The sequence below is a fragment of the Haliotis asinina genome, chromosome 5 (genome assembly GCF_037392515.1).
Source record: "Haliotis asinina isolate JCU_RB_2024 chromosome 5, JCU_Hal_asi_v2, whole genome shotgun sequence".
Classification (NCBI taxonomy): domain Eukaryota; kingdom Metazoa; phylum Mollusca; class Gastropoda; order Lepetellida; family Haliotidae; genus Haliotis; species Haliotis asinina.
Window position 1 is genome coordinate 52,155,684 of NC_090284.1, and position 12,632 is coordinate 52,168,315.

At 40.3% G+C, this 12,632-nt stretch overlaps 1 protein-coding gene across 1 annotated transcript in view; it reads right to left on the reverse strand.

Annotated features, from left to right (window-relative positions):
* LOC137284753 (transient receptor potential cation channel subfamily M member 8-like) overlaps positions 1-12,632 on the reverse strand; it is a 42,062-nt gene that overhangs the window by 13,567 nt on the left and 15,863 nt on the right. Inside the window, exons 7-14 of the mRNA XM_067816712.1 lie at positions 11,178-11,284; positions 6,441-6,535; positions 5,695-5,894; positions 4,911-5,042; positions 3,573-3,715; positions 2,979-3,038; positions 1,881-1,965; positions 790-902 (exon numbers count right to left, since the gene is read on the reverse strand). Coding sequence (XP_067672813.1) covers positions 790-902; positions 1,881-1,965; positions 2,979-3,038; positions 3,573-3,715; positions 4,911-5,042; positions 5,695-5,894; positions 6,441-6,535; positions 11,178-11,284 — 935 coding nt within the window. The remainder of the gene's footprint in view (positions 1-789; positions 903-1,880; positions 1,966-2,978; positions 3,039-3,572; positions 3,716-4,910; positions 5,043-5,694; positions 5,895-6,440; positions 6,536-11,177; positions 11,285-12,632) is intronic.

Below are 12,632 nucleotides of genomic sequence, written 5' to 3' on the forward strand. Positions count from 1 at the left end.
TATATGCATATTAGCTGGTGGATTGGTAGGCTGTTGTTTATCGCCACACTCAACAATATTCCAGCCTTATGGTGGCGGTCTGTAAATAACCTACTCTGGACCAGACAAACCAGTGATCAAAAGCATGAGCATTGATCTACGTAACTGGGATACGATGGCATGTGTCAATCAAGTCGGCGAGCCTGACCACTCGATTCCGTCAGTCGCCTCTTGTGACAAGCATGGGTTACTGAAGATCCCAGATACCATAATCATAGCACAGATCTTCAAGGGTACACACGTCTGTAGAATCGTGAGAAAATGTTAAACATTAAAGCAGAAAATGACCAGTTTCCATCATTCGCCTATTCAGATCAAACTGAGTGTCAGCGGCGAACATTTTGTACCTGATCAGCTCTACCGGTAACATTACTGAAACGGCATTTACAGTAGCATTTCATATAACTTGACTGCAAGTGCGAGTAAGTTAGGGTGCAGATGCGTTTGGCAATATTCAAGCTATATCAGTGCTGGGGACATTATGGGCCCCACACATTGTTATCCATATGGAGTATTGAAGCTGGCGTGACGAGAGAACGATTAAATAATAATACCAAGATAGGATTTGCGGTGACATAGTAAAATGCATATGTGTGAATGGTGAGAGGGTGAATGTTGTTTAAAGACTTAGTCAAAGAAAGGACACCTTAAAAACCTGTGACAGACGTTGTCAGGTGGAGCAGACTTAATATCAGTCAGATGGCTACAGTGGACAATTTATCCTAAATGTGTCTAACTAAATGGCAGTACCTTTCCCCTCTTCCAGAAAAACTGAGCCATGGTGGACTTGTTGCAGAGAACCGCCCACAGGAACAACTCGTGGAAAGGCCCAAGTTTCAATTTTTCAATGATTGATTTACTGTCTGAAAATGATAATTGTTAAAAAATAGTCTGACATCATCACGACGAAGCTGGCAGAACAACCACATATTGTTCAGTAGGTTTGTAACGACATTTCATAAACAAATCTGTTGAGATTGGCATATCCAGTTTGGATTCCCATCTATTTGCAATTTTGTCTAATGTGGCTCTTTCCTTAGCACGTAATGTTTGATAGGTGAACTTACTGTTTTTTGACGACATTAATCGTTTCAACATGTCACTTTTGCTTTCTTTATCAATCGTATATTTAAAGTCATTTTTCAACTTGTTTGTAAATTCATTTGAAAAAGCTTTTAGTAATTTAAACAAATCAAAATTATACATGACCTCCTAAATAGTGTTGGTGATCGAATTTTAAACTTTAGTTTTAAACTTCTGGTTTCAATAATTGCATCCTCTTCGAGCAATCCATTCCAGACAATTAGCAGCCCAAGCCGCATAATTAGCCATCAATGGCACTAAAGTGACAGACGTAGGTTGTGTATGAAACACACTAATGATACTTTAAGCGTAATCATGACAATGAATTCGTCTTGTTGTAATCATGTTATTTTGTCAGATGGACAATTTTCAAACATTTCAGTTCAATAAAAAAACCTAGTTAACCGAACCCGCGATCTCATATGGCAAGCGATCTCATACGTCAAGATTACGCATGCGTTCTAAACATGTATTTTCTTTTGTTTAACCCCGCAGTCAGCAATATTCCAGCTATATGGCGACGGTCCAGACAGCCCACGCAATCCAACAGCACGAGCATCAATCTGTGTGATACCATGACATGTGTCAGCTTGGTTAGCGAGCCTGACCACTCGATCCGTTTGTCATCTCTTACGACAAGCATGGGCTACTATTTAGTATTCTAACCCAGATCTTCACGAATATCCTTCTGCATAACTCATTGACTCATAACATGTGTATGGGTCACCATGGGTTTTATTGTTGTTGCACGTACATACCTGGTAGTTGTCCTTTCTTCACCTCCCTGATCTTACAGAAGCTGGGGATACGGCTGTCCACGTAGTGCTGTACTCGCCAGGGGGTCTACAACAACAACTGTGCATCAGTACACACAGACACACTTCTCACACGCCAAGCAGTGATACTAGAAAGAGAGAGTGAGTGAGTTTAGTTTTACGCCGATTTTAGAAATACCCTAGCAGTATCACGGCTGTGGACACCAGACATGAGCTTAATACATTGTACCCGTGTGGGGAATCGAACCCAGGTCTTCGGAGTGACAAGCGAAAGCTTTAACCAGAAGGCTACCTCACCGCCCCAAGTCATTTAAAAGACAGGAACCTATTCTTACACAAAGGCATTTAGGAATTGATAACATCGAGTATATGATATATTTGGGATTACATTTTTTTAGTAAAGTACAGATTCTGGTACTTTTGTTGGGTGGTTTTGGTTCAAATCCCGGATGTGATTCAACCCGACAAAAGTACTTGAATCTGTACTTCACCAAGAAAGTGTAATACCAAATATAGGAAATGCTACAGAAACCTATTCTCCACGACCGGTGTCCCATTTCAGTAGGTTGGTGAATTTAGCTTCACCTCCTTTATGCAATATTCCAGTTATGTCAAAGCGGGGGCACCAGAAGTCGGCTTTATACATTATACCCGTGGGGGGAATCGAGCCCAAGCCTTCAACGTGGCAAGCGAACGCTTTAACCACTGGGCTGACCCACCAGCCCTCCAGTTCAGAGTACATCCAGCCATAGTGACCATATGTGCCATGTGTGACATGTAAACAAGGCCTCCGTCAAACAGTGTGTGAGTTTAGTTTTACGCTACGTTCAGAAATATTCCAGCTACATCACGACGGGGGATTCTCTGTGTAACAGACAGAGGTTTTCATAAATCTAAAGATCCATATACACCTTGAGAATTACCAAACAAAGTTGTTGTGGGTGATTTAAACAGAAACGGGAACAGAACAGACACACAGGATCATTGTGTTGACTCCTGTTACATTGTCCCCATTTCTATTTTCCGATGGGTCCAATTTTAGTAGGTATTATGCAATATCATATTATCAGCCAAACCTACCTCATGTTTCTGATGACGGTCGAGATCATCAATCAATGGTTTCGGTAGGAGAGATCGTACCTGAAGAAGACCGAGGGGAATTTCAATACTATGAATGTGAATGGCTCTACGAAAGACAATGTACAGACACGCATGTTATATATGAGTGAGAACGGTACTGGGAAAAGATATTTAAACACACGTAACAACATATTGCCCATTTGGGCCAAGCAGAAGACTAGTACTGAAAGCATTTGCTAACGGTGCGTATGCTGAATGCGCCCTAAGTGTTTTAAGACGAGTCCTTGTGTCTCACGACGTCACAAGGACGAACTCTTTCAAATCACTCACTCACTCATCTGGGATTGTAAGGGGCTTGTCCTCAGCAATTACGGGTTCAGAGTATTTATTTTGGATGTTTTGACCATCACCAACAATGTGTTTTCTAACTGCTAACAAAGGTTATATAATTCGTTAGTCCAATGACCTTGTTTCAGTATTACTATTTCCTAATTACTGTGTAGCACTAATGGCGCTGCTACCTTCATTCAGAGGCATATGACTTTCGCTCTGCTACAGTGCATTTTACCGTCTGTACTTGAAACTAAACCTCACCCTGTCGTACAGTTCTCCAAGACGCTTGTTGGTGAAGAATCCTTTGAAGTCAACGCCCTCAAAGTCTATGATGAACTCCACAATCTCCACTCTCTCCATTAGGATAGCCTCGAACAGTATCAGCTCCATCGTCTTCTTGCCATCTGGATAACATGCAGGTGTTATTGTTATCCCATACATGCTTTTATTACACCTGAGAATGTCCACATGTCATGTCTTTTTGTATATTGTACGTGAAAGTACGAGATCAGAGAAAGGTAGTTTATTTAAAAGCAATTCAGATAATGAAACTTCACTCTGTAAGTATTTCGTTAATGTGAAAGTGTATAGATGAATTAAACTATTTTAGTTCTGTATAGTTCCATACATTCCTTCAGCATTTAGATTAGACGGGTAACATAATGGCTAAATTATTTTCAACCACTGTTGCTTGGATATATTTCAGGTGCTCGACCTTGACCTTACGGAATACTGGTCAATTTGCTTACTCCAGGGGTGCATATCCAGTATTATGCACAGACATAAAATAGGAAACGAGGGCCAACTGCACCATAAAGAAGTACAACGAGAGGTAATATGAAGAATGATTCTCACCAACCAAAAGAGAATCAGTAAATAGGGGACTGGTGGGGTAGCCTAATACTTAAAGCGTTTAAACACATTGTTTAAATATATATGATATTATATAGTCCAGTGGATCATGGGCGCGATGGAGTAGCCTAGTGGTTCAATTCCCCTCATGGGTACAACGTGTGAAGCCCATTTCTGGTGTCCCCCGCCGTGATATTGCTGGAATATCGCTAAAGACGGCGTAAAATATACTTGCTCATTCACTAAATAGGCCACGTCCAAGTGATGGCGGTCTAAAGGTACAGCTGTCTATATGGGGAGTTACTCCATCATAGGGACGCTCGCTCTAAGGACGAATATGCGCCAGGTGCCTTCCTCCTGTGTGCACGAATGTTTTTCCTAGCGTCTGCATACTTCAAGCTAAACCTTAAACCATATCGATAACAAGCTAACATCCGATCATTTGTTCTAAAAGCAGAAGCAGAAAAATAATTCATTGACGCCAAACAATACTGGTGTGATTTTCAAACATACCGTTGATGATCACATGGGTTAACGAGTTATGATACTATTAATCTGTGTGTCGTCCCCTTCAGTAAATACTGCTGACGTCATTACTTTACGGGTTATAAAGAAACTAAATAAACAGTGTTCTTGAATCAACACGTGATGGTAATATTTTATTTCTATTTCCGAACCGTTACAAGTCAGTTTTACAATTGCTCTAAATAAAACCCGTATTGCTGTTGCCACTCATATTACCCTTACCTGTCAAGCCTCTTTCTGACTGGAACATGTCATCCAGAACGAGGTTACCGAATTTGGCGAAGCTCTTCTGGTCGTACACTGGCGTTGAGAAAAACTGATCCATCAGTCGCAACAGCTCGTGAGTCTTCTTTGCTGCAGCGGGACAACAGATATGAAAGACAACATTTGTGACGTGTTATTTGTAGAAAAAAATAACATAAGCTCATCTACTTGAACGATAAACTCGATCCTCTCTTTGACTGGTTTGACTTTATGATGCTTGGCCATGATCCGGCAAAAATGCAACACTTGCTACTCAAATATTGGGCAAAGGGTATATGACGTGTACTGTTGATGTGATACACATGGAGGTCCACACTATTTGGTTTGGAAACATTGATGTATTATCAAATATCTGTTCACTCTCACGTTAATCCATATTCTCTTATCAACATTCATGAACATCAGTATTTCCATGACCATGAGTATGTACTAAATATACATGTAAACTTTTCATTATATGACGCAAATATACATGTAAACTTTTCATTATATGACGCAAATATACATGTAAACTTTTCATTATATGACGCAAATATCAAGATACGAGTAACAAAGTCTCAAAACGTCTTTTATCATAATTTCATCCTAAACCACGCAGACGTACATGTGACATGATAGGACCGCAGACTCTGCTTTCAACCAAGATTTAATTGTGATTGTTCAAAGGATGGTATCGCTTTCATGTGAAAAAAGCGTTAGTGGTGACGTAATTATTTCTCTGTTGTGAGTTTATTAAACTGACTTTTGAGAAGCGCCTGCAAGATCGCCCTGAGTAGATTGTCGCTGGGGTTGTCCATCTCGTATACTGTGAGGAGGTATCTCTTCTGAAGACACTGCAGAATGGCGTGCAGTACCTCCTCCACCCCTTTCTTTTGTCTCTGGAACCGTTCGATCCGCCTCCGCAACTTCTGACGCAACGTGCTGTCCATCACCGTACCCGTCCTGCAACATCGCCAACGTCACGTTTAGAATGTTCTTGTTTGGTTCGTTTTTCGGAATCATTAGACAGTCTCATTCAAATCGGTTATTTGACTCCCATTCGATACCTCGCGTGTAACTGGAATAGAATACCTGAGACTGAATCATTACATGATTAAGTTCAGGAGTCTGGAGGGAAGCACACGAATGGAAAGCATATGTATTCCTCATTCTTATTATGAATAACACCAAATATATAGCACGATAGTAATTCATTTCCTCGTGGATTTATAACGATTGTGAACATGTTGAGAGTATTTTTTTCATTTTTGTTTTGACGCCAAAGGAATTCATTTTTTAAGGATTTATTATGGTAATGAAAAGTTAAAGATTTCTTTTCAGTGACACTTATATTTTTAAAAGTATTTAGTCTGAAAATGGAATATATTACTCATCACGTGTCAAAAACTTCGTGGTGTTTCAACAGTTGACAAAAACGATGCATGGGAATTCGACATAAATAATTCAAGATACAAAATTACGCAATGTAATTGTGCTTGTATGTGTCACCTCCATCTCTCGTCCTGGTCTTTGCCCTGCCCGGTGACTATAGCATGGGATTCCTTGTAGCCAGTCGCCAGTATGTCTGCGATCCCTCCTGACCCCTGACAAACAGATAGCAATACTCGGAATTAATAGATGACGCGTTGGCTTCTTTCAGCGGCGTTCCTGAGCCTCGCGAGCCTTCAGTCGTCAACCCGAAATCCAATTACAGCGGGTCGTATGTTCACTTACCAGTACCTTAAAACATGAAGCGTGTCAATAATTGCAAATCAGTTAAAATTTACATTTACGCAAAAAACAAATGATTCGTTCATCAAATAACATTATCAGTCATGGTTAACTGATCACGAAAAAGGCGGTGGAGTAGCCTAGTGGTTAAAAGCTTTCGCTCGTCATGCCGAAGACCCGGGTTCTATTCCTCACATAAGTACATTGTGCGAAGTCCATTTCTGGTGTCACCCGTCTTGGTGATATTGCTTGAATGTAGCAGACTGACGTAAAACTAGTTTTAGTTACACAGTACCCGTGAAGATCCGCGTTAGAATTGGTCTTCAGTAGTATATGCTTGTCGTAGAGGGCGACTAACGGGATTGGGTGGTCAGGTTCGCTGACTTGGTTGGCGCATGTTATCCCAGTTGCGTAGATTGATGCTCATGCTTTTGATCACTGCATTGTCTGGTCCAGACTCGATTATATACAGACCGACGCCTTGAAGATGGAACATTGCTGAATGCGGCGTTAATCAACAAACAAGGCAGTCAACCCACGACACAATCTGCGAACATTCTCAACAGGAGATCAATGTATATTTTACGGCTGCTTCATTGACTCTTAATATATGACGAACGCCCTCGCAAGTTCTACCTCGGGTAGGGCGAACTGTAAGACGGAAATATGCATTATGGTAAATATGTCTGTGTTTAATTGAAGATGAAGGTGTTTTATGCATAAATATTTTCTTTATTAAAAGTGAGGCGATGTTTTGTCTCAATTATACACCATTCTCAAACAAGAGATAAAAATGGTAGACAGTACTCTGATACGTCGCCCAAACGTTATCAAGAAAGTGTTTATCTACAACTCGTCCTTGTTCATTATACCAACTTCTAAATGCCACACGAGATGTTTTGTCAGTACACTGGAATCAGCAGGAGTCGCTGCCATTGAGAAGGTTAACACACGGTAAAAATGTGAAAGTCAACAAACAACACGCCGGGAGATTGGATACTTGCCAAAAGTCGATGACAATGCACTTTCACCCATTCATTGCTACATTTAGTATAGGCATGCGGCAAAGTAAGACTGAATACTGATATCTACAGTTAAAAGAGAGGTAATGTTATCATTATTGTAAGTGATCAAATTTCACATAACCCAACCTGAAATAAGTTCGCAATAAACAAGAAAAAAAACGTTTCACTTTGAATGTGTGTGGAATAGAAAGACCTTCACACCTGGCATGACGTCACAATACCACACTAGAAATGGTCCCAAATTTCATCAACCTTTGATGTTAAATGATAAAGATCAGAGATCATGCATTGCTATATGGTATTTCGAAAAACATTGCAGGTTTGGCTTTCTAGAAGTTGGGTAGATGAAAAATGATGACTATCTTTATGGACGTACACCTGTATTCTGCATAACCGACGTTTCGACATATGGTTACATCGAAGACTGATTTCTAGAATAACTTGGGGAAACCAATTGCAAACCTTATGAAGATAAATTGCACGAAGATCATGCATCACATTGCCGAAACTCATGTGCAAATACCGTGCATGTGAACAGCTGCGTTTTGGTGTAAAGTTTTGTTAAGAATTCACCAATGTTCATTGATTTCTGGAATTTTTTGAACTCATGACAATAATCTTGTCCACGTTATGAATTTATTTTACAATACATCAGTTCATGTGTAAACAGTACCTTTTATCAGTATGGAATATATTGTCAAATTCATTTTAGAACAGGTGCCCGCAATAAGTGGCTATGTTTATACTAGTGAGTCTAAACTTTTGATGGGAAGTATAGATTCTAATATCACCATTTCTTAACAACGATATGAGAGTCTATATTGTAACGTCACCTATACGGAATATAGAAGTTGTATATCAATAAAAATAGTCCTCGTTAATATTCTTCATACATTTAGGTTATATAACAACCGGCAAACCGTGGCACAGTCTTATAGTAAATCGTAATGTTGTAAAAAAAAATTAAATTGCTACAGGACTAGGGGAGCAGAATATACTATCTGATCTAGTCTGAATCGCGGCTCAGTGGTTTTGCGGTCAGTGCACAAGCTAAATGCACTTCTACCAATCCGGGCCCAGTAGGGGGCAACTTAGATCCGGGTTCGCATGAGTGACACATCAATTATCTCAATTATCTCAGGCACTATATAACTGAAGAGCAAGAATCCGGTCTCGTTCAAGGGGAAACATTTCCGTGCAGGCTAAACTGCGCCGGATGTCCTGACATTGGCAAGATAATTTTCTTCCAAATCGTGCGTAAGGGGCGGTGGGGTAGCCGAGTGGTTAAAGCGTCCATTCGTCACGCCAAAGTCACGGGTTCAATTCCCCACATCAATACAATGTGTGGAGCCCTTTTTTGTGTTCCCTGACGTAGTATTGCTGGAATATTGCTGGAAGCGGACTCACTCACTCACACATCGCACACCGTGAACACTACAAGCCATGCTGATAGTTACACGCCACTATACACATTCGATAAACTGTTGTCAAGGATACAAACAAAACCCAATATGAAAACAAGTAACATGAATGAGATGAAAACGAGTATATGCCGTTTTTAGCAACATCCTATAGCTAGTATGATGGGATTTGAACCCGATATTTGGCACGAACGTTTTAACCACAGTATTACTCCACATCAGCATTAATGGGAAATCACATTTACACCATGACGGTGTGTGTGTGTGTGTGTGTGTATACTGTCCACACGTAAAGTAAAGATACACACACACACACACACACACACACACACACACACACACACATACATACATACATACATACATATATATCGTGAATGTAAACAGCTGCATTTTGGTGTAAATTTGTGTTAGGAATTCGACAATTTTCACCGAGCTTCATCATTTAATGAACTCATGAAAATACTATTTTCAAACTTACGAATTAATTTCTAATTACATGTAGTTAATAGAAGTACGTGGCTGAAGTGAGTCTAAACTTTTGAGGGGCAATATATGTAATATGTGGAACGTTTTATTCACTACGTGAGAGGCCATGTGAGCCATGAAACAGTAGACAAACACTACGTGAGACATATCGGTGTCACGTCAAATCTAGGACGTTAGGTACATAAATTATAATGTCTGAATGCCATTTATGTGTGAGTACATAATGGTAAAACCTGACAGTGTTTTACAACATTTCTCCAGTGTTCTTGTTTTCACATTTCTCCTAAGACCCCTTCACACGTATTTCAAACTGACAGGAATCATGGAGAATCAGCCAGAAAAACACATTTCCAAAATTCGAACCGCATTCGGAAGGTAATGTCAATATAAACATTTTTTTCAAGTTTCATAAGAATGCGACTCCCAAATGCTATCAGTCGCTTCAATGACAGGTGGACACGATTTTGTGGGATTCGGCAGCGTTCTGATGACGTCAGGGGTCATTTGAAGAGCATGCGGGACGTTCGACTGTATTCCAGGTGTATTCACGATATATTCGAGCTGTATTTCAACTTCAATCGAAATATTCCGATACATTTGAAATATATTCCACCTGAAGTCCATCAGTAATAGAGATACATTCCGACTCAAATATTCAAGGCGTATTCGAGACATTCTGATAGGCTGTGGAATTGGTTTGTTTTTTCTATTCTTCCCCAAATGTCTTCAGAATGCTTATAATGCAGTTTGAATGTAGCAAGAATACTTAAAATGCAGTAAGGATGCTTAGATTGCAGTTCGAATGCGGTGTATGGTGTGACGAACATAAGAATAACATTAACAACAACATGTAATTGATAACAAGTAGAACATACTTGGATGAGGCCAAGTAGTGTGTAAGAACAACCTGCAGCGTGGGCTACGATGTCAGTAAGCAGGAGGAGTTAAGTAGCAAAAACGGCAAAAACAAGCTAATAGGGTGCTAATACATAAAGTCTATAGCTTCATTAGTTTTTCATTGGGTGATGGTATGTGGTGGCTCCGATATAGGTCAAACCCACGTCATAAAGTCTCATTCTTCATTATCGACTCACAAACTTCTAGAATGCTGGTGAACACGTGATGGGTTATGTATTAGATCGCAAGGGTCGATTCCTCAGCTGGGTTTGATCAGCAGCTCCACAGAGAGCCCTACAGTGAAACAGTTGCAATAATGCGACAACGCGCACATATCGTTCTGAACTGCTTCTAAACATAGTAGACTAGCGCTTTGTCTCTGAATATTTAACATATATAACTGATAGTAGTTAAAATGAAGTTTAAATGAAAAGTAACCCCTTTGAGATGGGAAATTCTGAGGAAATCTAGACTTGCTTGCAATGCTAAGAGTGAGTGAGTGATTATGGTTTTACGCCGCTTTCAGCAATATTTCAGCAATATCACGGTGTGGGGACACTAGACATGGGCTTCATACAGCATTGCAAGGAGGGCTAGGCAGCAGGGAGGTAATGCGAATCGTTGACTGTGAAGCTATCAGTAGACTATTCTGCTGCCGGTTTTGTAGTATATCAGTGTCTTACCTTCACGATGACGATCGGAATGTCCTCCAACAGCGACCGTTTGATGCCGTCCAAGATGTAGGACCAGCCTCCGTACATCAGTGTTACGAGGGGGATAGACGAGGAATCTAGGACAGAAGAATATACAACACCTTAATGATACCAATGACGTGGCTGTTTGCCTCACGTGTTCATGGTATATTCATTCATTATCATGGTAACATATGGCCTTTGTATATTATTACCGAGGTGTTCAAGGTGCTTTATAGTATTCTGAACGTTTAACATTATATGTGTGTTGTGCTTTAACAGCTTTCAGCAATATTCTAGAGCATATCATGACGTCTTGGTGTTGGAGGGAAACCCGAAATGATCACGAGAACGGGGCTCTGGTACAAGTGTGAATCTATTGCCACCATCGTCTTATAAGAGGGACACGTAACGCAGAAGGCCCGGTTTCGATTCCCATAATGGGTACAATGTGTGAAGCAAATTTCCGATGTCCCCCGTCGTGATGTTGCTTTGAGCTAAAAGTAGCGCAAAAACAAATTCACTCACTAAAAGGGAGATAATTTGCTGCTCTCCATTTCGAAATGTTCGCGGTATTTCTATACTGTTAATGATCTTTTCGATCTTCTCAGGGAAAAATGGGAAACGTGCTTTGTATGCTTCAGACTAGGTAAAAAATCTACAGATAAGGGTAAACAGAATACTTCCTCCCGGCTAAGTTACGTTTTACTGAAAATACCCAGCAACAATTCGTTCAAAATGAGCTTATAGCAAATGATACGCGCTGTATATTGAAGACGTCAATACTTGTAGCAGTGCAATCAAACCTTCCACTGTGCGCTGCATGTATCCGAGCCGTGTAGCAAGAACTTCTTATACCGCACCCACTAATGCGTTTCGCACAGGGCTTATGTTTGTATATTGTGTTGCAGCGAAAAGGCGACTGTAGCGTTATTTACAACAGATGCCTATGCTGTCTTCATCGTTGTTCAGGTGGCAGTTATTTCACTGGTGAGGCTCCAGAGCTTTTGTCCAATTGTACAAAGATATGTAAGTGCAAAGACTCGAGTTACTCCAACAATTTAACATATACGAAAGATGAAACATTTTGTTCAAAACACTTGGCTGCATGCCACGCCGACCATGGTACATAGAGAGTTGCTCTCTACAGAAACCCTACTTCCGTCAGAGAAGACAAGTGATATTTAATCCTATTTTTTATTTTCCTCAAGCTGCGTATATACAGGCACCATACGTTCATTAACTGGGTGCTCGTTATGAAAGGGGGTTGTTTTGTTAGCGGCTCCAAACCATGGGAAATCAAGTCACACAATTATCACAAGTAGTTGTAGGATAAGACATTGTTCATAAAAGAAGCGTACATAATATAATTTTTCATTCCGCTACGTTAAGTAGTAATCTCTTGTCAAGGCTGAGAATCACGGTGTACTTTGTTTAAGTTAGCAA